At 61.2% G+C, this 23,962-nt stretch overlaps 7 protein-coding genes across 7 annotated transcripts; 5 read left to right on the forward strand and 2 right to left on the reverse strand.

The window, feature by feature from the left end:
- Nucleotides 1–116: 116 nt before the first annotated feature.
- Nucleotides 117–3,516, forward strand: SCHCODRAFT_02706235 (uncharacterized protein; the record flags this gene model as incomplete). The annotated part of the gene is made up of 7 exons (XM_003026995.2): nucleotides 117–407; nucleotides 458–846; nucleotides 893–1,024; nucleotides 1,073–1,191; nucleotides 1,246–2,981; nucleotides 3,035–3,417; nucleotides 3,468–3,516. The coding sequence occupies 7 exons, from the start codon at nucleotides 117–119 to the stop codon at nucleotides 3,514–3,516; spliced, it is 3,099 nt and encodes a 1,032-aa protein (XP_003027041.1).
- Nucleotides 3,517–9,698: 6,182 nt separating this feature from the next.
- Nucleotides 9,699–10,248, forward strand: SCHCODRAFT_02753101 (uncharacterized protein). The gene is made up of 2 exons (XM_050347271.1): nucleotides 9,699–9,999; nucleotides 10,058–10,248. The coding sequence occupies exons 1-2, from the start codon at nucleotides 9,709–9,711 to the stop codon at nucleotides 10,226–10,228; spliced, it is 462 nt and encodes a 153-aa protein (XP_050197343.1). The 5' UTR covers nucleotides 9,699–9,708; the 3' UTR covers nucleotides 10,229–10,248.
- A 3,112-nt stretch (nucleotides 10,249–13,360) lies between these two features.
- On the forward strand, nucleotides 13,361–14,402 carry SCHCODRAFT_02105546 (uncharacterized protein). Its single transcript, XM_050341811.1, has 2 exons — nucleotides 13,361–13,748; nucleotides 13,886–14,402. Exons 1-2 carry the CDS (start codon nucleotides 13,512–13,514, stop codon nucleotides 14,153–14,155), a joined length of 507 nt encoding a protein of 168 aa, XP_050197344.1. The 5' UTR covers nucleotides 13,361–13,511; the 3' UTR covers nucleotides 14,156–14,402.
- On the forward strand, nucleotides 13,898–15,365 carry SCHCODRAFT_02642501 (uncharacterized protein). Its single transcript, XM_050346279.1, has one exon. It carries the CDS (start codon nucleotides 14,348–14,350, stop codon nucleotides 14,879–14,881), a length of 534 nt encoding a protein of 177 aa, XP_050197345.1. The 5' UTR covers nucleotides 13,898–14,347; the 3' UTR covers nucleotides 14,882–15,365.
- A 2,439-nt stretch (nucleotides 15,366–17,804) lies between these two features.
- SCHCODRAFT_02642505 (uncharacterized protein) lies at nucleotides 17,805–18,481 on the reverse strand. The gene has a single exon (XM_050346280.1). The coding sequence runs from the start codon at nucleotides 18,425–18,427 to the stop codon at nucleotides 18,041–18,043; it is 387 nt and encodes a 128-aa protein (XP_050197346.1). The 5' UTR covers nucleotides 18,428–18,481; the 3' UTR covers nucleotides 17,805–18,040.
- A 1,992-nt stretch (nucleotides 18,482–20,473) lies between these two features.
- On the forward strand, nucleotides 20,474–21,043 carry SCHCODRAFT_02105362 (uncharacterized protein). Its single transcript, XM_050341809.1, has one exon. The coding sequence runs from the start codon at nucleotides 20,520–20,522 to the stop codon at nucleotides 20,964–20,966; it is 447 nt and encodes a 148-aa protein (XP_050197347.1). The 5' UTR covers nucleotides 20,474–20,519; the 3' UTR covers nucleotides 20,967–21,043.
- SCHCODRAFT_02105363 (uncharacterized protein) lies at nucleotides 21,044–21,398 on the reverse strand. Its single transcript, XM_050341810.1, has one exon. It carries the CDS (start codon nucleotides 21,328–21,330, stop codon nucleotides 21,121–21,123), a length of 210 nt encoding a protein of 69 aa, XP_050197348.1. The 5' UTR covers nucleotides 21,331–21,398; the 3' UTR covers nucleotides 21,044–21,120.
- Nucleotides 21,399–23,962: the final 2,564 nt, after the last annotated feature.

Here is a 23,962-nt window from a genome sequence, read left to right on the forward strand (position 1 = left end):
GCATGCGTGACATTTGTGACTTGACGCGCTCAGACCGCCTCTCGCCACCCCCTGCGTGAAGCCTCATCCAGACACCTTCCACTCGCCTCTGCTCCTCTTCGCGCGTCCGGTACGATATGGGAAGAAGGAAGAAGAATGCCACGGCGGACCCTCCCAAGCCCTGCGGTAACCCCGGCATCTGGCATGGCGCGCGAAAAGACTTTCTCCTCGGCTGGTTGAACGCCTTCTTCGACTGGGGCCATAGCCAACGCAAGAAGTTCTTGGAGGACGTCCTAGAGGCGTATCTCGAGCTATTCCCGTATCACTTTGCGGATGGCCCGCCCGAATTATCGCCGGACGCGACGGATGAGGAGCGTGCAGCGGCGGAGGAAGCCGCGAGGAAGCGCGCCAGAATCGAGGCTGCAGCGGTACGTCGCCGTTCGAACTCGTACGCTCCCCAGCTGACCGTCCTTTTCAGCAAATCAAGTCGTGGTTCAAGAACCAGGGGACGAAGGCCAATGCCGTCAAGAAGAAGCCTTACAACAGCTTCCTTACAAAGAATCTCCTCAAGGCTGCCGCCATGCAGAAACCGCGCCACACCCAGCTCACGAAGATGTGGATGAAGCAACCCGAGAACCGCCCGAGGGTCAATGCGGAGTTCGAACAGAAGTGGCCGACCGCCGGTCTTCCCAGCACGCACGAAGTTTCCTACCGTGTCAAAGTCGCGCGGGAGCTGTTCGAGCTCGAGGGCAGGGAAGTCAAGGAACGAATTCAGCAGCTCGTGGAGGAGGAGCACCAACGTCGGATCGCCGCCTATGAGAAGCTCGCAGACGGGGACGAGGAGCTCACACCGGAGGCCATAGACCTGTGAGTATCTGCTAGTTCGTAGCGAGGTAGCCCTGACGTTTGTTAGATTTCGCGAGAACTTGGCGGCTCTGCTCGAGCCTCTGCTCGAAGAGGTGCTGCGCCTATGCAACCTCACCACCGGCTCCATTCTCCTTGCGCGCCCTCCATCTCGCCCGGGCGAGAAAATGGAGTTTCTCTCGTGAGTGTTCGTCGCCTATGTGATGGGCTCGCAGCTGACGCGCCTTAGGTACCATGTTGGCCGGACCGTTGCAAGTGAGGGAAACCTGAAGTTACCGGACTTCGAGCCCGAAATCTACGCGGATATATTTATACGGCACTTCATGCGCTTTGCGGTGCGCACTACCGGTACGTTCTTCATGCACGCGCGTCTACTAGAATCCAATCTGACCTTTGTATAAGATGAAGGAGCGGCGTTGAACCGGGAGCAGGAGGCCGCCAATCGAAGCTCCGCCGCCTTCATGCAGCCAGGCCCCCCTCAACGACGTCAAGAAGTCGACGAGAACACTTCCGAGCGTCAGGCCGGGCCATCGCGGTCGCGTCGTCGTGATCGCCGCAAGCGCACCCGTCGCACTCGCAACATCGATGACGCGGAGCTCTCTGGCGAAGAGACGCCGGTGTCGGAGCCCGAAGGCAGCAGCAGCGACTCGGAAGACGAGAGCGAGGAAGAGGTCCCCTTGGCGACTCTGCTCAACACGGCTGCAGCGTCCAGCAACCGCACGTCGACATCGAGCATACCAACCGACGACTACGGCATCCCCCTTCGCGATGCCCAGGGGCGCGCCTTCCCTGCAGACCTCCGCGAGTATCTATCGCGGATGTCTGCAGACAACCGTTCGCGCACGCTCACCGACCTCGACAAGTGCAGCCGGTACGAGTTCGACCGGCACTGTCAAATCGCTCGTACGCGCCTTGCAGTCCGACGCGAGCTTGAACAGTCCGGGCTACTCCACCGAGGCGACCCGTTCTATGGCGAAGTCACGCCGAAGAAGGTTGTCCCTAGCGCGGAAGATCACCCTCCCTCGCCCACCACTCCAACTCGCGCACGCGGGACTAATTGCGACGACGACCGGTCCCTCCACGGCAATGCGGGTTCGGAGCGGAATGGCATGGATGGCCGGGGCGATGAGGGGGAACCCGACTGGAATGGCAGTGGCAACGAGGTCGGCGGCGCGAACGCCGTCGACGAGAACGGCGCTGGCTCGCGCGGCGTGAGAAAGAGCGGCCCCGGGCGAGGCGGCAGCGACGAGGAGGACGAAGGTGGCGATGGCGGCGCCGGCAGCGGGGGGGAGGACAGCGACGACGAAAGCGACGGTGACGGCAACCGCGACGGCGACGGTGACGGCGACGAGGAGCAGCAGCGCGACGATGAGCTGCCTCCTGAGCTCTTAGCCGCGCTGGCGCGCGCAGCGAGTCCTAGCGCGCTCGAACCCCCGCGCCGGCGCCGCGCGGCCACCCCTACACCTCCACCTTCGCATGAGCCCGGAAGAGCGAGCGTCCGCAATCCGAATGAAGGCCCCGGGCAGACCGACGGGCTCGCCGCCGACGAGCAGGTTGGTGCGCCGTCCACGCACAACAGCGTCAACTCGCTCGACCGCAACTCGCTCGAACGCAGCACCCGCAGCGTGAGCAACAACGCTGCGGCCTCTTCGCGCATCGTCGCCACTGCCGCCGATGAGGATGCCGGAGAGCGTGGGACACAAGACGAAGACGCCGTGATGCACGATGTGGACGGTCTGTCGGAAACGGCGCGGGGGCTTAGCGGGGGGGAGGGCGGGGAGGATGCGGGTGCGGGTGCGGGTGCGGGTGCTATGACCGGACATCCCGCGGGTGTCGCGACTCACCTGGCTGACGAGAGCGGTCGAGAGGGCTCGGCGTCGGGTATGAAGCGACGTCGCGGGGGTGGAGAGGGGAGCGGGAAGGGGCGCGAGGGCGCTGGTCATCGCGGCGGCCAAGGCGGGGGCTCCAAGCCGCGCGCGGTCAGCGTCTTCGCCGCCGATCGCAGTGAATGGGAGGACTGGTTCAAGCTCGCCGTCGACAACCTCGTTCTCGAGAATGCCGACGGCTCGGTGCGCGCCGCCTGGGACGAGCTCTTGGGCGCGTGGTGGGAGATTGAGAGGCGCAGGGGCTATAAATCGGTACGTTGTTCCTTTTCTCTTCTCATTTCTTGCCAGCTGACGAAGTTCTCCAGAAAGACCTCCTTCCGCATAGCAGCCGCCGTCCACCCGCCATCGGGGAGTGGATCAAGCGCGCTCGCGTTCCCTCATATGCTCCGAAGCCCGGCAAGAAGCAACCTATTCAAGATTTCGTCGAGGACTGGGCGAGCGCCATGTGGGCGTGGTGGTCCGACATCAACCCACCCTGGCGAAAGCGCGAGAAGAACGGCACGGTGGCAGGGCGCCAGCGCGGCGACTGGACTTCGCTCAATTGCGGCGGGCCGAACAGCCACCTGAACGTCCTTAAGGGCCTGAAGTGGTGGTTCGACATGGAGGGGAAGCCCGAGGGATCAGCGCCGTGGCTCAAGCTCGTGAAGGACGTGCAGTGGGTCCTCGCCAGCGTCCTAAAGGATCAAAGGTCAGTACTGAGCTGATTATTTGGTAATGTCATGCTGATCTATCTTCTAGGGATGCTCAAGACCTCCCCGAGCGCCCAGCGAAGCGCAAGAAGGTGTAGATGCTCCTCTTCATGCTGCCCCCTTCACATTATCCATTGTTCTTGCTCGAAGTACCCGCTGCCCACCTCTTTTGTTCTGCTATCAAGGCTCCTCCCTGTTTTTTTTGACTATTTTCTGTGCTGTATATCGGTATTTTGATGTTTGGAACGTCCTTTCTCCCCTACATACATTGTATCTCTTTCTATACCCCCAATTCCAGCGATGCTCTGCCTGGAAGAATGGACCCACAAGTCGGAGTGGACCTACAACTCGCGTGTGGCACGGAAATTGCCGTCAAAACCGGAATTTGAAGGAAAATCAGGCATTTAAGGATTTTGAGGGTATTTCTATTCATTTTACGAGCTCCTGGAACAAGCCACGGGTTGATCAAGGCTCTCGGAACCATATAAGGATATTTCGGAGGGTGTTGAGGCCGAGAGAAGGCTGGGCAGCTCGGCATTTGCCGGGCCCGACAACCGCATCGTGGGGTTTCAACCCGGATTACGTTAGTATAGGGGCGGGTTTAAACCCGCCCTACTGCACAAGGTGGTCCTGCGCGTTTGATAGAGGGGGTGGGGATGAAGAGAGAAGGGAAGGCGGGGGGGGTCGATGGAGGCGGCGCGTTCGTGGTCGAAGCTCAAGAAACGATCGAGGGCGCGGGATGGGCGGTCCAGCCGGCCGATCCGGCACATTAGGCCACGTGAACCCAACGTCTACCAATCACATGTCACGCTTCCATGTGACGAGTGGACGTGTCCGGGACGCGTCCCACAGTCACGTCACACCTGGGGTGAGAGCGCTGCGTGTCGATATATGTCTGACTGGAGTGCTAACAGACTGTTAATTGCGACTCAGTGTACATTGATTGTCATCTGGGTTGTAATATTGGTATGTTGTAGCTTGTAATTCAGGCTAGAGTATGCAAGCAGGATTTAGGCATGGCAGTACTGTCCTACGAAGCAAGGAGGGAAAAGAGCTAGGGCACCTAATATCTGCTGCAAACCATGCCTAGAAGTCAGTGAAACCCTTCAAACAAACAACCAGAAAATATTGACAGCTCCAACTCTGACGGCAAGCACATGCCAGGAAATATTGATGGGATCAGCAAGCGCCTGCCCGGAATAGCAGCAAGCGTCTGCCGGGAAAGGCAGGGGTGACAGAAGCCTGTGACAAGATCAGCAAGCGTCTGATGGGACTCACAAGCGTGTGACGGGAATGGCAGGAAACTACTGATGGGATCACAAAAAGCTTCCCAGGAAGTGTGCGACCAGTGTGCGACCGGTGTGCGACCGCGTGAGGCTGGGTGGTACGCTCCCTGGCCGAATGGTGGACCATGTCACAACTAAAGACGAGTCCTAAGAGCACATCAATCCTATAACACAAGGCCCCCGTACTGAGAAAAATGTCACCCAGCATCCTATGTCTGACACCAGCCGCCACCCGAGAAATATTGATGGGATCAGCAAGTGTCTGCCCGGAATAGCAGCGAGCGTCTGCCCGGAACGGAAGCGTGTGACGGGAATGGCAAGCGTCTGAAGGGAATCACACGCGTGTGACAGGAATAGCAGCAAACTACTGATGGGATCACGAAACGCTTCCCAGGAAGTGTGCGACCAGTGTGCGACCACTGTGCGACCAGTGTGCGACCAGTGTGCGACCGGTGTGCGACCGCGTGAGATTGCGCGGAGCCCTGCATGGTGGATTGGTGGACCATGTAGCAACTAAAGAAGAGTCCTAAGAGCACCTCAATAGTATAATGCAAGGCCCTGCACTGAGAAAATCTCACTCAGCATCCTATGTCTGACACCAGGCGCTGCCCAAGAAATATTGAGCAAGCGTCCACCCGGAATAGCAGCGAGCGTCTGCCCGGAAAGGCAGGTGTAACGCAAGCGCGTGACAGGATCAGCAAGCGTCTGATGGGAATCACAAGCGTGTGACGGGAATGGCAGGAAACTACTGATGGGATCACAAAACGCTTCCCAGGAAGTGTGCAACCGGTGTGCGACCAGTGTGCGACCGTGTGCGACCGGGCCAAAACTCATTTTCTCGCGGCTATTGCGCTGCACACGACACTGAACGTGGTATTCCTAACTCTAACAACACTTTGGCTCAGCATACCTGCCCAAAACATCCAAGAAAAGAGTGGAGGGTGAGATGGCGAAGAGTCCCGGCATTTGCCGAAGCGTCTGATGGGAGGCGGTAACGTGTGGCCGGAAACCGCTGACGTCTGATGGGAATTTGCAAACGCCTGATGGGATTCCGGTGAGACGCCTGGCACTTCTTCGCCCAATATCTCTACCTTCCCGGACTTTCTAACCCTAACAAACATGGGCGCTACCAGGTTATCGATGTCTGCGCGTCGAATGGCACCGGTTTCAGCCTGATCGGAGAAAATTGATGGGATTGATCCAGGCGCGCGCTTGGAATCGGGCAGAAGGTTAGAGCCCGGCGATTGTAGAGCACCCCCTCGCGCTCAAAGTAGAGCGCCCCCTTGCGCTCAAAGCAAGGCGCTCCCTCGCGAGACGTAGGGCGCACCCTCTTGGGCGCTCAAAGTAAAGTCGCTCACCGTCGCGCATGCGAATGTAGAGCGCGCCCCCGCTCGCGAAAACTAATGCTTCCCTCCCTCGCTCGCGCTCAAAGTAAAGCGCACCCGTCGTCGGCGAGAAGTAAAGCGCACCCTCGCGCTCGAAAAGTCAAGCGCCCTCGCTCGTGTGAAGTAAAGCGCTCCCTCGCGCGGAAAGTAGAGCTCTCCCTCGCCCGAGCGAATTTAGAGCGCACCCTCGCGCGTGCGAAGTCAAGCGCACCCTCGCGGGCGACAAAGCAAAGCGCACCCGGCGCACGAGCGAATGTAGAGCGCCCCATCGCGCACCTGCGAAGTAGAGGGCACCATCGCGCGAAAAGTAGGGCGCTCCATCGCGGGCGAAGTAGAGCTCTCCCTCGCGCGCGAGCGAATGTGGAGCGCACCCGGCGCGCGTGGATTGAATAACCCGATGGTTTCTAGACCTAGTAAGGGCCTTACGAGGGATAAACAACCCGCGGTCATTTCCTGCAGTTTTCATCCACCCTTGGGGAACGGTGAGCGCCAGATGAGATGTGCGATGGGTGAAGGGGAGGGCTGGAGAGGGAGGGCTGGAGAGGGAGGGCTGTGTGAGAGTGCTCGGTGACGCCCTCCGCCTTTGCTCTTCCCTTCCCTCACCCTCCGCGCAACCAACTCACTCCCTCCTCCGCGCCGCTCCCTACACCCTCGACGCTCATCCTCAACGCGTCTCTGCGCGATCAACAGATTGGCGATCTCCGCGCTCCTCCGCGCCGACGACGACGCGCAGCCGTGCATACGACGCTCCCTCCTCCGTGCGCCCCACGGCGAGCGAGGGAGATGCGCAGCCGCGCGCGCTACGGGCGCGACGGTGACACGCAGCCGCGCGCGCCACGGGGGTGAATGCGAGGTGAGGAGGAGTGGGGCGGTGTATGGCAAGGGATTCAGTGTCGGGTGAGAGGGACGGCGGGGCAGGAGGGGAAAAGGGGGAGCGAGAGAGGGGGATGGAAGGGAGTGGGTGGAGGGTGTGCGCCGCACGGCGAGCAAGGGAGGTGCGCCCCACGGCGAGGAATGGAGGATTAGTGGGTGAAGAGGGGGAGGGAAGGGAGCGCTAGGGAGTAAGGCGAATGGGAGGGCGAAGGCGAGAGGGGAGCGAGAGGGGGGAGCGAGTGAGAGGGGGGAGCAAAGCGGGGGATTGAGTGTTGGGTGAGAGGGACAGAAACGGATGAGAGGGAGAGAGACGAAGGAGAAAAGCGTGGAAGAGAAGGGTGGGGAGCAGAGAGGGGAGGGGTGACAGGAAGAACAGAGACGGGGGAGCAGAGAGGGGAGGGGTGACAGGAAGAACAGAGACGGGGGAGCAGAGAGGGGAGGGGTGACAGGAAGAACAGAGACGGGGGAGCAGAGAGGGGGAAGGATCGGTAGGTGGGGGGGGGGGGGGCGGAGGAGGGTGAGCAATAAAGGAAACGACAAGAGAGAAGGAGTCGACTCACGAGTTCGCGACTGGCTGTGGCTGACTGCTCCTCACAATGACGAGCGAGGACGGCGTGCTCGATGAGCACGGACGGCGTGCTCGACGAGCGAAGGAGGCGGCAAGACGAGCGCTTGACTGCATGGGTGACTGGCGGCCGACTGCGAACGTAAAACGCTCCATCGCCCGCGAGAACGTAAAGCGCACCCTCCCTCGCTCGCTCGAAGTGAAGCCCTCCGTCGCGCAGAAAGTATGGCGCTCCGTCGCGTGCCCAAAAAATTAAGTACTCCGTCGCTCGCTCGAAGTGAAGCCTCCCGTCGTGCGCGAGAGAACGTAGAGCGCACCCTCCGTCGCTCGCCCTGAAAGCGCTCCCTCACTTGCGAACAGTATGATGCTCCGTCGCGCGAGAAGTCGAACGATCCGTCGCACGCCCGCGCGAACGTAGAGCGCTACATCGCGCGGGCGCGAAAAGTATAGCGCTTCCTCGCGCTCAACGGAAAGCTTCCCGTAGCGCGCGAAGTCAAGTGCTCGCCCGACGACGATGCGCAGCCGTGCGCGCTACGGGCTGGCGACGCCCAGACGTGCGCCATCCCCTGAGGCTCCCTCATGCGCAGATGTGCGCCCCGCGGCGAACGAGGGAGGTGCGCGCCAGGGCGAGCGAGGGAAATGCGCGCCACAGGCGGTGCGCAGACGTACGCGCCACGGGATTGAATGACGGGGGAGACGAGGAGGAACGAAGGACTAATGGGTGAAGAGGAAAAGGGTCGAAGAGGGAATGAGGAAGCGGGAGGGGTTGGGGCAGGGGAGTGAGAGGAGGGGGGACGGTGTGAAAAGAGAACGAGGGGCGCGCTGCGAGAGTAAAGGGATCGGTAGGTTGGAGGGAGTGAGAGGGAAGTGAGAGGCGGGAGCGAGAGGCGGGAGCGAGAGGCGGGCGAGTGAGGGTTAGTGGGAGGGCGAGAGGTGGGTGGAGGGAGGAAAGAAGGGAGCGAGAGATGGTGGGATGGAGGGAGGAGGACGAGTGAGGGTGGGAGAGCGAGGGGGAAGCGGCAGGGGAGAGCGAGAGGGGGGAGGAGGGGCGAGGTTGTGGAAGGAGAGAGGAGGGTGTGGGAGGAGAGAGGAGAGGATGGGGAGGACGGGAGAGCAAGGGAGCCCTTCGAAAGGGAAGAGCGGGAAAGGGGGCAAGTGAGAGGGCGAGGAGAGGAGGGCGGAGAATGGCGGAGGAGAGGGGCGAGTGAGAGGGCGAGAGTGGAAGGATGAGGGGGGGAGTGCATACGGTGAGGAGATGGGTGAAGGAGCGAGCGGAGGACACGAAGGACCCGTCGAGCGCGAAAAGTCAAGAGCTCCCTCGCACGCTAGGTCAAGCGCGCCCTCGCGAGCGAAGTAAAGCGCACCCTCGCGCTAGAACGTGAAGCGCCTCAAGAGCGCGCTTCCCGTCTGGACACCTTTTCATTGCGTAACCGAGCACAAACCGGTACACAAATGCGGATATGTGAGTCGAGTCTGCACGGGTTCAGTGAGAATTGCAAGCCATAGATACATCTCATCCTAACGTACCCTCGATTTTGTCCAAAAACGCTCGCTTTGACCTTCCGTCTTCAAGATGAGGTCCGGAGATGCTCGAGCGACGGTGGCGGGATCGATGTGTTGTTCTGAGTATTTGTAGATTTAGATACCGAGAAGCAGTATGAATACGGGGACATGGGCTGGACAACGTAGAAGTAACGGCTTCAATGACGGCGAGGACGAGATGATGAAGGTCGGAAACAAGCGCTCGGCAAGCGCGGCCCGCTTGCTCCGCGTGACTTTGCCACGTGCGTTCTGCGGGAAAGTCCGATTTCCATCTTGTCGTTCGCTCCCATGTCGGCACACCCCTTCTCGGCTGTCCTCTACGTCGCCTGAGAACCTTTCCATCCTGCTAACCCAATCTTATCTTACTCGCTCTGACCGCTCTTCTCCTGACGCCGTTCTCCCTCAAAAGCTTGCGGCATTTGCTTGACCTTCACTGCAGCTACGCGACCCTCGCAACCGTGGAGACGCCCTTCCATTCATCCGCCATGTAAACCCTCGAATACTTGCTATGCGCACCTTAATAGGCGCCGAAATGAACGTGAGTCATCGCTCCGTTCTCAACAAACATTGCCGTCGTGCTCTCGTAAAGCTCTGCATGTCTACTATGCACGTTCACGACATATGGGGCAGTACCTTCTCATGGCCCTCAATACGGTACAATGTCGAGGATATCTGCCGCACAGATCGACGCCACCAACTCGCAAGACGCGCCCTCGTCGCGTTCATTTCCCGGTTTCCCTCTCTTCTTTTTCGATCGGAATCTTCCCTCCACGCGGCTGTGCTCTTGACTCGCAAGGCGCTTCAATCGAGTATTCAGTCGCTGAGCTCGTCTCTTCACGCTATTGCCTACCGATGGCTTCACCGGCCCCTTCGCCGCGTTGCCAACATCGCCTCCATCGTCATGGGCGAATATATTCGAATCGCTTTGAGGTGCGACGGCGCCTCTCCTTGAACACCAAAAGATGCCTAACCCATACTCCTCAAATAGCGGACGGCGTTGTGGCTCAATACCTCGCGGCTTCGCAAGACATCGGCTCCAAGTCCTAGACCGATTCTCCCTCTCCCTTTATATTCATTGGCCGGTCATTTCCTTCGGCGAGCTCTGTCCCTGCTGCGCGTATCGTACACCGGCTTCTCATTTGTACGATGTGCTTCATAAATGCCTTCGTTCCCCTCCATACATGATCTGACTTAGCTTCGCGCTTGTGCGGAAGGACCCCCTTCGAATCTAAGGATTGGCGGTTGAATCTGCGGCTCGTCGGTCGAATCTGCGGTCTCTTTACCGCAATCGGAGGCCTATTTGACGCAACTGAGGCTCGGCAGTCGCGTATACGGCTCGTTACCCGCGTCGAAGGTTCGTTGGCCGCATCTATGGTCAGTAAGTTGCACCTGATTCTCATCACCTTTCCCACTCACGAGCGAATCTTCCCAGATACTTTGAGATGGTCGCATGAAATGAGAATGGACTTCTGCCTGTTTTGTCACCGGCGCGGATCGATTACCGCATTGAGGAGATTATCTGCGTACTTTGGCGTACCCCTCGGAAATCAATCTCTCGCTCAATGATTCGACGGGGATTTACTGAACGCGCCGAATTTCCTATGCTCGAACGATCACCTCCCAACAACCATCCGATCTCTTTGCGCTCAGTGGCGCCGGATTTGCCGTTCGAACGTCTAATTCTGACAGGTGCGTTCTGCCCGTCAGCTGCCCTACTGATCACTCTTGCCTTCCTTTGCGCACGGCTCTCGCTTGGCCAGAGGCCGTATGCTTTGCATATGCGCGCACTCTCACTGCATATTCGCGGACTTTGAATGTAACTTCTTTGCCCACAACGCGTCGTAGAAGAGGCCCGATGCGCATGCGCGCCGCCGCGGCGATGCAGAAATGGGAAGGATCTGCGAATAGTCTGAGCATCGGCACGAGAAGGTGCAAAAGGCTGACTCTTTTTGCTCCAACCAGAGCCCGCTCGTGCTACTGGTACGAGCACACCTCGTCTGTTCGAACTAGAGCTCACTCTTCTCAACTCTCTCTAGCGCACTGCGTGTAATTGAACTAGTACGCACTCTTACTGAAAACAACGCTCAGTTCGTCTTCAACTCCAGGCGCTCGGCTAGCGCGCGCTTTGGTGCGTGTTGTACTGTCTCCTTCATGCTCTCACAAACCCTCCATCGGTCTTCGCCTCCTTCTCCCCTTCCACCTTTCCCTCTTTCCCATCTTCCGACAACCTTCTTCACCCTCTTCACACCCGCCTCTCGTCATCTTACTTAATCCTTCGGCGCATCGGGGCGCAGACTTCTGCCGCAGAACTGGCGCGCGGCAGGGGCATCGGCAGGGAGAACGTCGAAAGAGGTGAACGTCGAAGGAGGTGGACGTCCTGGGAGGAGGGGAGAGCGAGGGGGAGATACGGGAGATGGACGCGGAAGAAGCGCCCGCCCCAAGTCTGCGCGTCCAACTCGTCGGTATCCGCTCCGAACATACGCGCAAGTAAAGGTCCATCGCACGCTCTACCAAGACGAGAACCAAGTCTGCAAAATCGGCGAGTCAGCGACGAACATACAGCACGCGCATCGGATCGGATGCGTCGTCACTGCTCGGCGGACCTCCATCTCACCGAGCTCTCCTTGACTTCGCCGTCGCCGTCTACCCTCCTTAAACGGGAGTTTCTGCGTACCCAATATCTCCACTTTGACCATGCATTTCTCAACTGACTTTCCCTCGCGCTCAGCTCGACCACCACGCTGCCCCTTCACTGAAAGCATCACAGCACAGTGCCGTCCTCCCCTCGCTCCCACGCTGGTCTCTCTTTTGCCCTCCCTCGCAACTGCCACGCCCCCTTCTTTCATTACCGAAATGACCGGCGCCATTGTGCTCTTCTCGGCATTTCTTCTCACGGGACGCTTCCTTCACAGCTTTGTATCGTTCAAGCTCATCTGCGGTGCGGACGCCGTCGGTAACGCGCCGAAGACGCGTATGCATGCAAGCACTGTCCGCGTCGTGGTCGCGCGACGGCAATGTCGGCAGCGCATCGCCCGCTGCCATCGCCCCCGCGCAAAAAGACGTATCCTACCTGGTACTCTCGTCACTTGGCGAGTCATAAGCGTGCTTCGTTCAAGGCACATCGTGCTGACCGCCCTGATAGCGTTCGTATCTCAGTTCCGTTCGACAAGTTTCGTCAATGTTAGCTTCTATGCGTGCTCAAATCTCACTCTTGCGCCTGCTCGGACCGTCGGCGCGCTCCCGCCTGCGCGCGGTACACGCCTTTTCGGGCCGCTCCTTCACGCCATGGCCCCTTCCTTCGATCTTCCAAACACCCTCATTTTCTCATTGACCCCTCCCACCTTGACGGCCCTCGCTCTCATCTCGCATGGGCGTAACAAATCTTCGCGCCTGCGCATCAGACCCCCCTCGCATCTAAAGTTCGACGTCAGCGCGTGGACTAGGACTTCGACCGTCTTTGACTCGTCTTCGCTATACCAAAGTCTCCTTTGTACGCTACCAAACTCGCCTTCGTGCGTCGCGTTCTCCCCTTCATCCGCTGTTGACTCACCTTCGTGCTCCGAAACTCTCTTCCAGGGATGGTATTTTTCGCACCGGGTCGTGGGTCCTTCCCTTGAGCATCTCCGCATCGTCGCTTTTGCTACAGCGGGATTGTCGCGAGCGCCATAGCGGGAATGTCACGGGCGCTATAGAGGAACATTGCCTTTATGTGCACGCGAGAGATCTTGGCGCGTCTCGGGCCGAATCCGAGCCCAGGAGCGAGAAACGACGCTTGAGGGGTGAATATCTCTAAGTGTCTTTCCATGCTGAACGACGAGCTTTCGAGCGGCCTTTGCCTCGTCTGCTCCCCCTTCCCTCCCCTTCTCCCCCTTCCTCGCTTCGCATTGTCCTCCTCCTTCCTTCCCTTCCCTCCCCTTCTCCCCTTGCCCCACTCTCGCCCCTCCGTCTACCTACATCCCCTCCCTTTCCGCCCTTAACCACTCCCTTCACCTCCCTCCCTGCCCTTTACCCCACTCCCCCATGTGGCGCGTTCGTCCCATCGAATCTAAATGTTCGTCACGTCTAATCTTGATGAAGGTCATCACTCTACCCAGCTCCTCCACGTTCCCCTCATCACATCCGCCCCATGATCTTCTCATCTACCCCGCTCCCCCACTTGCTTCTCATCACGCATCTGCCGACATCACCTTGCCGCTTCGCCGCCGAGGCTCAATTATGCGGCAGAAGGAGGCGCCTTCGGCAGCGAGAGCTCGGCACGGAGACGTCATGGGTGCGCGAAGCGAGGGGGGAAGCAGCGGCGGTGATGCGCGAGATCAGCGAGCGCATCTCCGAGAGCCGGTAAGTACGTCTTCGACGTGAGCCAGTGTGTACGTCTCTGATGACTATTCCGCGCTCACCGGGGCGAAGGTATGTGTACTTCGTGCAGATGACGGTGGCGTGGGATGGGGTGGGGGACAAATGATCATTGCGTGAGAGGGAGGGAAAGGGAGGGAATGAGGGGAGGGGGAGGGCAGGGGGCAAGAGGAGGGGAGGGGGAGGGGAGAGAAGAGGGAAGGGAGGTGGGGGGGAGTGGGAAAGGTAGGGAGGCGGGTGAGGCGACGAAGCGCCGGGGGAACGAGCGCGCGCAAGGGACGGGAGGGACGGGAGGTAAGGAGAAGCGTGCAAGATCTAGTCGAGCTGTGAGTGCGTTGACTGTCTTCGACGAATGTTTAGGACATCATTCATCGCTCAGCACCCCGCTCTTTGCTTAGCACGTCGCTCATTGCTCGTCACTTCGAGTGTTCACTATCTTTGGTGTTCGTGCTCATCGCTTCAGAAGGGGTCAACGGTCTTGTTCATCGCTTCGAGGGACCAACCATCTTTGGTACCTCTCGTAGACGCGAGACGGGGAGCAACAATCTCGCGCCCACCATCGACGTTCCTCCCCTCCCTCGACGCTCCCCTCATCCTCGACGCTCCCCTTCCTCCCCTCTTCAAGACTCGCTCACTATCTCCCCTCATCAAGGCTCACACACTCCCCCCCTCCCTCGCCTCCCTCCCCGGCGCCAATCTGAAAGTCACCCCAACCCAAACAGCCTCCGCCTAATCCAAGCGACGTCGGGGGAGATGCGAGGGGCGCCCTTCGCTAGGAGACGCGCGATACGCCCTGCGCTTGGAGAGGCCGGAGTGGCGAGCAGAACGCTTGAGAGGGGGGAAGGCGAACTGTGAGCGTCAGATGAGATGTGGGACAACCGCCAGATTGGGGTGGGGAAGGGGGAGGGTGTGAGAATGCTCGGTGATGCCTTCTACCCTCCCTTCGCCGTCGACGTTCCCTTGCCGCTCATCCTCCACCCTATCCATCCCCTCTCTCTCCACACTCAGCCCTCGCCGCTCAGCCCTCCTGCGCGCTTGCCTGCGCCGTCGACGCTCCTTCCCTTCGCCGTCGACGCTCCTCTTCCGCCTTCCACCCTCAACGCTCCCTGCCTTCGCCGTCGACGCTCCCCCCTCCACCCTCTTCCACTCCTCTCCTCCGCCCTCCACCCTCCTCCCTTGGCACCCTCATCCCCACCCTCTCCACCCTCGACGTTCCTCCACCCTCGATGTTCCTCCGCTCCTCTCCCGCGTGCGTGACCGATTCACTCCTCCGCGCTCTTCCGCTCCTCTTCCGCCTTCCACCCTCGACGCTCTTCCGCCCTCATCCTCCACCCTCTTCCGCGTTCCTCCTCCGCCCTCATCCTCCGCCCTCTGCGCGACTTCACCAGCATCGACGACGATTCACTCCTCCTCCGCAACCAACAGATTGGCGCCCTCCGCGCTCCCTCCTCCCATCTGACGCTCCACACTCGACCCTCCTTCTATCCTCCACACTCAGCCCTCGACGCTCCTCCCCTACCTCCTTCCATCCACGCGCGCAGCCGTGCGCGCTACGCACGATGCCGAACCATGCGCACAACGGGTCGGTGGTGCGCAGCCGCGCGCGCTACGGGCGAGACGATGCGGATTACGGGCGAGCGAAGGAGGTGCGCACTACGGCCAGCGAAGGAGGTGTGCGCCTTAGCACGGGCGAGATTGGTAGGGGGAGCGGGAGACGAGTGGCTGGCGGTGTGCCAGTGCGCTATGCACGATGCCGAGCCATGCACGGTGTCGAGCCGTGCTCGCTACGCACGATGCCGAACCATGCGCCCTAAGGGGTTGAATGCGAGGTGAGACGGCGAGAGTGGGAGGATTAGGTTGGAGGGAGGAGAGGATCGGTAGGTGGGAGGGGAGTGGGTGGCAGGCGAAGGGGTGAAGAAGGGAAGTGGGTGGAGGAGAGGGGGGAGCGAGCGAGCGGTGGGATGGAGTGGGAGGAGAGGATCGGTAGGTGGGAGGAGAGGTGGGGGAGCGGGGTCGGAGAGTGGAAGGGGTGAAGAAGGGAAGTGGGTGGAGGAGAGGGGGAGCGAGCGAGCGGTGGGACGGAGTGGGTGGTGGGAGGGGGTACAGAGGGGAAGGGAGAGGTGGGAGCGAAGGGGAGCCAGTGGGTGGAGGGGAAGAGAGCGAGAGGGGCGAGGGAGTGGGTGGAGGAGAGGTGGGACGAGAGGTGAGGCAGGATGGGGTGATGAGAGGGCAAGGGAGTGAGGGGGCGAGCGAGTGGGCAGGTGGAGAGGTGGGACGGCGAGCAGTGAGGCGGATCGCGGAAGACACGAAGGAGGGACTCGTCGCGGGCGCGAACAAGTACAGTAAAGCGTCCCCCTCGCGGGCGAATGTAGAGATTCCCTCCGTCGCGGGCAAATGTAGAGCTTACCCTCCCTCGCGGGCGGACGTAGAGCGCACCCCGTCGCTCAGCGAGAAGTACAGCGCACCCATCGCTCAGCGAAGTAGAGCCTGCCCTCGCACTGGGCGAATGTAGAGCGCACCCCATCTCGCCTGCGAAGTAGAACGCTCCATCGCGCGAGACGTAGAGCGCTCCCACGCTCGCGGGAAAATGTAAAGCGCACCCGCCGGCGAACGTACAGCGCCCCCTACCGCGCGCAAAAAGTAAAGCTTACCCTCGGGGGCGAACAAGTTAAGCGCACCCGGCGCCAGAGAACGTAAAGCGTTCCGCCGCCGGCGAAGTAAAGCTTCCCGTCGCTCGCGAGCGAAAAGTCAAGCTTACCCTCCCCTCGCGCCGGGCGAACGTAGAGCGCTCCCTCGCTCGCAGGCGCGTAAAATAAAGCGCCCCCTCGCTCGAGCGAAGTCGAGCGCCCCATCGCGCTCGTGCGAAGTAGAGCGCCCTTACGCTCAGCGAATGTAAAGCGCGCTCTCACTCGCGGGCGAAGTCAAGCACCCCATCGCGCGCCGGGTGAAGTCAAGCTCCCCATCGCGGGCCAATGTAGAATACTCCCGCGGGCGAAGGCAAGCTTACCTTCGCGCGCTTGAAGTCGAGCACCCCATCGCTCGCGCCGGGCGAATGTAGAACGCACCCGCGCGCGAGCGAAGTCAAGCTCCCCATCGCCTGCGAATGTGGAACACTCCATCGCGTGGCGAATTTAGAGCACTCCGTCGGGGGCGAAGCAGAGCGCCCCCTCCCTCTCGCGGGCGAGAAGTGAAGCTTACCCTCGCTCGCTCGCGAGCGAATGTAGAGCGCCCCACCGCGCGCTTGAAAGGTCAGGCTTCCCATCGCGTGGCGAAGTAAATCACACCCTCCCGTCGTCGGCGAGACGTGGGGCGCACCCCCGCCGCGGAAAGTCAAGCGAAAAGTAAAGCCCCATCGCGCCGAGCGAACGTAGAAAGCTCCCTCGCTCGCGCTCAGCGAATGTCAAGCACCCCCTCGCACGGGCGAAGTAGAGCGCTCCCTCGCTCGCGAGCGATGAGTCAAGCGCCCCATCGCTCGCGCTCAAAGTCAAGCGCTCCCATCGCGCGCGCAAGACGTGGAGCGCTCCCTCGCGGGCGAAGTAGAGCGCTCCCTCGCGCCGGGCGAGTGTAGAGCTTCCCCTCGCGCTCGCAAATGTAGAGCGCACCCCTGCGCGGGCGAATGTAAAGCTTCCCGTCGCTCGCGCGAGCGAAGTAAAGCGCACCCTCGCGGGCGAAAGTGAAGCACCCCATCGCGTGCGGAAAGTCAAGCGCACCCGTCGCTCAGCGAACGAAGACCGCTCCCCCGCGGGCGAATGTAGGGTGCTCCCCCGCTCGCGGGCGTGAACGTAAAGCTTCCCTTCGCGGGCGAAGTCGAGCGCACCCCTCGCTCGCGTCGAGCGAAAAGTAAAGCCCGCCCTCCCTCGCGAGCGAATGTAGAGCTTGCCCTCGCGCTCAGCGAAGTCAAGCGCACCCTCGCCTGGGCGAATGTAGAGCGCCCCCTCCCCCTCGCGTGGCGACAAAGTCAAGCGCTCCGCCGCCCGTCGCGAGCGAATGTAGAGCGCCCCCTCGCGCGGGCGAATGTAGAACACTCCCTGTCACTCGCCTGGGCGAATGTAGAGCGCTCCGTCGCGCGCTCGCGAACAAGGAAACCTCCCCGCGAAAAGTCAAGCGCTCCGTCGCGCGGAAAGTAGAGCGCACCCTCGCCTGGGCGAATGTAGAGGACTCCGTCGCGCGAAAAGTCAAGCGCTCCGTCGCTCGCGAAGGCGCCCACCGCCCACGACGCCAGCCACGTCAAGAGGCTGAACGCGAGCCAGTCAAAGGTCGGAACGCGGCGCACGCGGATTGGATGGGCAGGTGAATGAGTTATGGCTAAATTCAGTAGAAGTACGGGTCAAAGAACTCAATAAAGAAGTAGAGAAAGGATCAAAGAATTCAATGCAGAAGTAGGGAAAGGATCAATGGATGAATCGCGCGCGTGAAGCAGGGATATAAGAGTGAAGCAGGGATATAAGAGTGAATGAGGGATGTAAGAGTGAATGAGGGATGTAAGAGTGAATGAGGGATATAAGAGTGAATGAGGGATGTAAGAGTGAATAAGGGCGGGTCAATCAAGGGAGTAAAGAGGGGATATAGAGGGAAGAGGGAGTAAAGAGGGAAGAGGATTGGATGGCGAAAGGACGCGCTAGCGAGGGAAGGGGGGCGTGTGAGGTGAGGGGGTAGGGGAGGGGAGACGTGTGAGGTGAGGGTGGGAGGGGAAGGGAGGCGTGTGAGGTGATGGTTCAAAGGGTCGAATGTGCGCGCGCGACATCAGGATTGTTGAGCGCATACAAACAGACGGGAAGTACGGCAGCCATTGTCCTCTAACCGCGGAAAGCGAGACCAAAGGCGTCAAGCGAGGGGCGTAAAAGAGTTCAGGGAGGGAGAACGAACGCGTAATATACTCGCGCCATCGGTGCCTGCGAATACAAAGGGCGGCCTCGCGTGTGCAAACAACAGCCATTTCGAGGCAAGCGCGCCCGCCACCATCAGCTGCGGGGGTTGGCCTGGGCGCGGGAGCATTCGAGTCCATTTCCCCCGCGTCGCTCCCCGTATGGAGGCGGGGGTCATGCGGGGTTACAGCCAAGGCGCTTATGCAACGGACGGCGCGTCATGCGGGGAGATCCGATCGGTTGGGGAAGAGGCGGTGCCGGCGCGTTGGAGAGGGAGGGCGGGATGGAGAGCAGGAAGCGAGCCGCCCGTCGTCCTGGCGAGCAGAAGGGGGGCGTGTCGATGAGAAGGCGTCGGGTGTGGAGAAGGCGCCGGGCGGGGAGAAGGAGGGGTAGGGGGGCCCTCGCATCGGGAGAACAGGAGATCGGCCGACATCGATCACGCGGGGTACGTGTGACCGAACAATGGAATTAGCGCATCACGGTCACGCTCGCGTGGTCACGGACCTATCAGGGGGCGGCGAATTCTCTGGGGGGTGACTCCGGCGATTGACTGATCACCATTCTCTTACAAACGTCGACGGCACTCACCACCGACGACTGGCACCCTTGACACCGACTCCTTTCACCCCGAGCTCGTCTGACTCCCTCCCCCACGCCCTTGCGCGCGCGACAGAACACGACAGGAGGAAGCGCGGAACTTGGCAGCCCCCGCATACGCGTCGACCACCCGCATACACGTCAAGCGAGAGCAGCACGCATCAAGCAAGAGCAGCACACACCCAGCGCGAGCATCACGCATCGAGCGGGAGCAGCATCAGCCACACACCCTCCGCCACCCCGCACCCTCGAGCGCGCGCACCTTCTCTCCTGCACCCTCGAGCATCCAAGCGCCCTCGGACATCCAACAACCCTCGAGCACCCCAGGAGCACAGCGAAGGAGCGCAGGTACGTGGTCCTGCCCCGCGCCGCGGACGGTGATGCTTACCCTCCGTCCTTCCCGCAGTCATCCTCGACGTCCATCGTCCATCACCCTCGACCTCCATCGCTCATCAAGCACCCTTCGACCTCTACCCTGCATATCCTCAATCCTTCGGTCTTCAAGCACCCTTCCAACCTTCCAACTCTCACCACACTGCACACCACCACCAACACCCACCACCACCTCACACACCACACATCAACCTAAACCATGCCGCCCGTCAAGACCTCGTCCGTCAAGGCAGGCAGCGCAGAGCCGCGCGAGGAGGAGGACGGCGAGGGTGAGTGGCGTGCCCTTGTTTGATCGTTCATCCTGTTGTCTTCTTCGTTTCATACCCCATTGTCTTCTTCGTTTCATAGCCCGTTGCTTGTTTGATTGGCGGGGCGTGTCTTCGTCGAGTCGTGATCGCTGGCGTCGTGTGCGCGATGTCGTCCGGTCGTTCGCGTTCCTGTCCCCTTCCCCCTCGCTCTCCTGCCCCTCCCCCCTTCCCTCCCTCGCCACTCCCGTGCCCCTCCCTCCCTCCACTTATCCCTCTTCTCCCCTCCTCACGCCCGCCCGCTTCGTCGAACCCTGCGCGCGCGCGCGCTATGCGTACCAGCGCCCTCGCTGCTCGCCCTATGCGATGCGTACTCCCACGCGACGATCGGCGGCGAGCTTCCCCATACCCATCTCTCCCTCCCTCCTCCCTTCCCCTCGCGCTCCCTCCTCCCTTCCCCCTTCTCTTCGCTCCCTCCTCCCTTCCCTCGTCCCTCACCCTTCTTCCTTCCCTCCCTCCCCCTTCCCTCCCTCCCTCCCGCTCGTTCGTCCTTCCCCTCCTCCCTCCTCCCTTCCCCTCGCCCTCCCTCCTCCCTTCCCCTCGCCCTCCCTCCTCCCTTCGCCCTCGCGCGCCCCCTCCCTTCCCATGCCCTTCTCGCACCCTCCATGCGCACCCTCTCCCCCAACCTCTTTCTAACTGCTCCCTCCACCTCATTGAATGAGCTCGCTCACGTCCCTTGCCCCCCAACCCCTCACATCCGCTTCCCCCTCTCTCCCTTCCTTCCCTCCACCTAATCGTAACACAAACACTAACGCCCGCCCCCCTTCGTGTCTTAAACTAATACACCTTCCAACAGCCTCCACCTCCCCCACCACGCTCGCGCCCTCGTCGTCCACCTTGAACGCCGCGGGAGGGTCAGGGGCAGGGAGTGGGAGTCAGACGAGGTGAGTTTTTGGGTGTTTTTGTATTCTTTCTCTATTCTTTTGTGTGTTGGTGGATGGATAGTAGGGAAGGGAGGGAGAGGCGAGCGCGTCGTTCGTTGACCCCTCTCTGTCGAGAGGGTCGCGCGCGTCCCTCGGTGGTGCGCGGGTGCGCGCTCTGCTGGTTGCGCAAGGGGACGCGCGAGGACGTTCCTCCCCTCTTCCCTCTCCCTCCCCCTCTCCACCACCCCTTTACCCTCTCCCCCTTCTCCCTCCCACCTCCCTTCCTCACCATCCCTCTTCCCCCTCCATTCTTGCCCCCTTCCCCTTCTTCCTACCCTCTCCTCGCTCCCTTTACATCGCCCCGCACGATTCGCTCACCCCCCTACCCTTCCCTCTACTCACTCTCCTCGCTCCCACTACATCACATGATCGTTCGCTTACGCTCACTGAACATGTCGCTCACGCTCACGCTCCCCCCTAGCTCGATCCTGAAGGAGCGCCGGTTCAAGCTGAGTCGGTGAGTGGTTTGTTTATCGTTTGTTTGGGGTGTTTTGGTTTGTTGGGTGTGGAGTGCGTTTTTTGGGTGTGGAGGGAAGAGGAGGGGTGGGGTGGCGCGTTCGGCCCGGACCCTATGCACGTCGTCCTGGCTTGGTCGGCTCGCGTCGTCTTGACCCCCTAACGAACGCGCCGTCCGGCGGACCTTGAGGCGCCTGGCGGACCTTGAGGCGTCTGACGGGGCGGGAAGGGCGACTGGCGGAGGCGGCGGCGCGTCGTCTTGAGGCGTCTGACGGTCCGCGAGGCGGTGAGGAGGGGTGTCCCGGCCCGTCGTGACCGGACGCGCCGTCCTGGCCCGTCGTGAACGAACGCGTCGTCTGGGCCCGTCATGGCCTCCCGTTCCTGCCCCTACCCACCGAAGAACCTCGCGCTATCTTCTGTCACGAACGAACGCTGACCACCCCTTTTCCCCCCACAGCGCGTGCGACCGGTGTCGGTGAGTGGGCGTTTGGTCTTTTGTCGTCTGGGTTTTCTTTTTGTCGTCTTCGCGTCTGCGGTCTTCCCATGCTCTTCGCTCTTCGCTCTGCGCCCATCCCTCTTCGCTCTTCCCTGCGGGGGGGGGGGGGGGGGGGGGAGGGCAGGGTCACCCTCATCCGCGCTTTCGCTCTTCGCCCCATTCCCCCCACCTCCTTTCTCCCTTTCCCCCACCGGCTCCCTTCCCCTACTCCCCCCCCCAATATCACCACTCCCGCACCTGACCATCCGCTAACGCTCCCCTCCCCCACCACCTCCCCCTTTCCTTCTCCCCCTTCCCCCCTTTCTTCCCCCCCTTTCCCCTCCCCATAACCCCTCCCCCCAATTACACCTACTCACACATCTAACTATTCGCTAACCGCCTTCTCCTTCCCCACAAACCCACCTGCTCACCCCTACCTAATACTCACACATATATATATTCGCTAACTTGCTGCTCTTCCCCTCATAATAAATACTCACCAACCCCTCCCCCCAGCCGCCGCCGCATCAAGTGCGACGAGGGGCACCCGTGCCAGGCGTGCCTGACCGCGAACTCGTCGTGCACGTTCGAGGAGCCGGGGAAGAGGACGCATGCGCATAAGAGTCGGTGAGTTTGGTGGTTTCGTTCACGCGTTTATAGTTATTTCATTTTTGGGTTGTTGAGGGTGGTGGTACTATTTGGGGTGTTTTATTGGGTGGGGGTTGGGGTTGTTGAACGAATGAAATTATTGTGGGCGAGAGGGGGTGTGGTGGTGTTGGGGGTGGTGAGGGGAGGGGGGATGGGTGGGGTGGGAGGGGTTTGGGGTTTTGGGTTGGGGGAGGGGGGAAGAGAAGGGGTTCATGGCCGCCGGCGCACGCTCGAACCCATCGCTCCCTTTCTAAACTCCCCCCTCCTCATGACACGCACGCTATCGCTCGCTCTTCCCCACTTCCTCCCCCCCCTTCCCATCCCTGCCCCTTCCCGTCCCCTCCCCCAACCCCCCTCTCCCTCGTCAACACCCCTTCCCCATTCCCTCCCTTATCCCCTCACGCCCCTCCCCCAAACCGCCCCTTCCCCTACCATCCCCTGACTTCCCCCCCCATTCTCCTCACTACTATCCCATTCCACGCACACTAACACCCTCAATAAAAAACCCTAACTAACCCCCCTCCCCAGCCGCACGGCCACCCTCGAGGACCGGATGCACGTGCTCGAGACGCTCATCCAGGCGATCCCGCCCGCGGTGTTTGCAGCGGCGGCGGGTGGGGTGGGCGGGGTGGTGAGTGGGAGTTTTTTTGGGTTTATTATCTTTGTTTTTTTTATGACGTGACGACGTGCTATTGGGTGGTGGCGGGTGAAGGGGGGGGGTTTGGAGGGGGAGGATAGGTGAAGAGGGAAGGGTGGAGGTGGCGGGAGGGGGTTTTTGGATGTGGATGTGGAGAGAGAGGGATGTGGGAAGGGCGCGGGCTGCCTGGCGGTGTTGGTTTGAGTTGCTCGCGAGCGGCGTCCTGCCTTTTGCGCGGCGTCCTGCCTACCGCGCGGCGTTCTGCCTGGCGAGTGGACCCCTCGCGAGCGGGCCCCTCGTGAGAGACGGATGGAGGGGGAGCGGGGAGCGGGGAGCGGGGAGAGACGGAGGGAGGGCGGGAGCGAAGCCATGAAAGAGGAAGGCGACGCGCGTGCTAACGACCCAACCCTCCCTAGGCCCAAACCACCGCGCTCGGCAACACGGCGAGCTTGTTTGCGGATGCGGTGCGTGTTTTTTTTTCCCTTGTGGTTTGCCACTCCGCGCTTGACGCGAGCTTCCTCTGCGCTCCCACTCGACCCGAGCTTCCTCTTCGCTCCCCTCGGTATCGACGAGGGACTTTCACTGTACCCCTCCATCCCTCCCCTCGGTATCGACGAGATGTTCACTCCCTTCGTATCGACGAGAGACTTTCACTCCCACCCCGCTCACACCCATCCTCTTCCACCCATTCCCCTTACCCCCCGACCTCCCACCCCCTCTTCCTCCCCCCCACTGCAACCCATACTAACCCCCCCCCCCCCCCAATAACCAAATACTAACCCACCTCACAGACCGCCGCCCTCGCCTCGGACGCGCTCCCGCCGCCGACGAACGCGCCGGGTGTCCCGCCGCCCGCGCTCAGTGGGGTGGGCGTGGTTAATCCGGGGGGGTTTTTTGGGGTGAGTTGGGTTTTTCTTTTGTTTGTGAGATTGGATACGTATTTTGCCTTTACGGTGGATACGTATGCTCGTCCTCGGCGATACGGATTCGCCTACTAGGCCATGCGTATGCGCGGACGCTCGGAGTGTTGCTCGTGCTGGCGGGCGCTCTGTGAGGGGCGGACACCCTAGTACGCGGGGAGCGCGCAGAGGGGACCGTACGCGGGGACGCGCGGAGGGGATGGTAGGCGGGGGACGCGCGCCGTGGCGGCCCGCATCACTGCGCGCGTGGGGAGGGGCTGAATGACGAAGGAGCGGAGGTGGTCTGACGGATCAATCCTGCGTCTGTTTCCTCGGAGGAAG

The sequence above is a fragment of the Schizophyllum commune genome (genome assembly GCF_000143185.2).
Source record: "Schizophyllum commune H4-8 unplaced genomic scaffold SCHCOscaffold_14, whole genome shotgun sequence".
Lineage (NCBI taxonomy): Eukaryota > Fungi > Basidiomycota > Agaricomycetes > Agaricales > Schizophyllaceae > Schizophyllum > Schizophyllum commune.

Coding starts and splice junctions, on each gene's coding strand:
- SCHCODRAFT_02753101 (XM_050347271.1), top strand. CDS start 9,709: ATGGCCCTCAATACGGTACAATGTCGAGGATATCTGCCGCACAGATCG. Junction 10,000..10,057: donor TATATTCGAATCGCTTTGAG/GTGCGACGGCGC, acceptor CTCCTCAAATAG/CGGACGGCGTTGTGGCTCAA.
- SCHCODRAFT_02105546 (XM_050341811.1), top strand. CDS start 13,512: ATGGGGTGGGGGACAAATGATCATTGCGTGAGAGGGAGGGAAAGGGAG. Junction 13,749..13,885: donor GTGCAAGATCTAGTCGAGCT/GTGAGTGCGTTG, acceptor TCATCGCTTCAG/AAGGGGTCAACGGTCTTGTT.
- SCHCODRAFT_02642501 (XM_050346279.1), top strand. CDS start 14,348: ATGCCTTCTACCCTCCCTTCGCCGTCGACGTTCCCTTGCCGCTCATCC.
- SCHCODRAFT_02642505 (XM_050346280.1), bottom strand. CDS start 18,427: ATGGACTCGAATGCTCCCGCGCCCAGGCCAACCCCCGCAGCTGATGGT.
- SCHCODRAFT_02105362 (XM_050341809.1), top strand. CDS start 20,520: ATGGATAGTAGGGAAGGGAGGGAGAGGCGAGCGCGTCGTTCGTTGACC.
- SCHCODRAFT_02105363 (XM_050341810.1), bottom strand. CDS start 21,330: ATGACGGGCCCAGACGACGCGTTCGTTCACGACGGGCCAGGACGGCGC.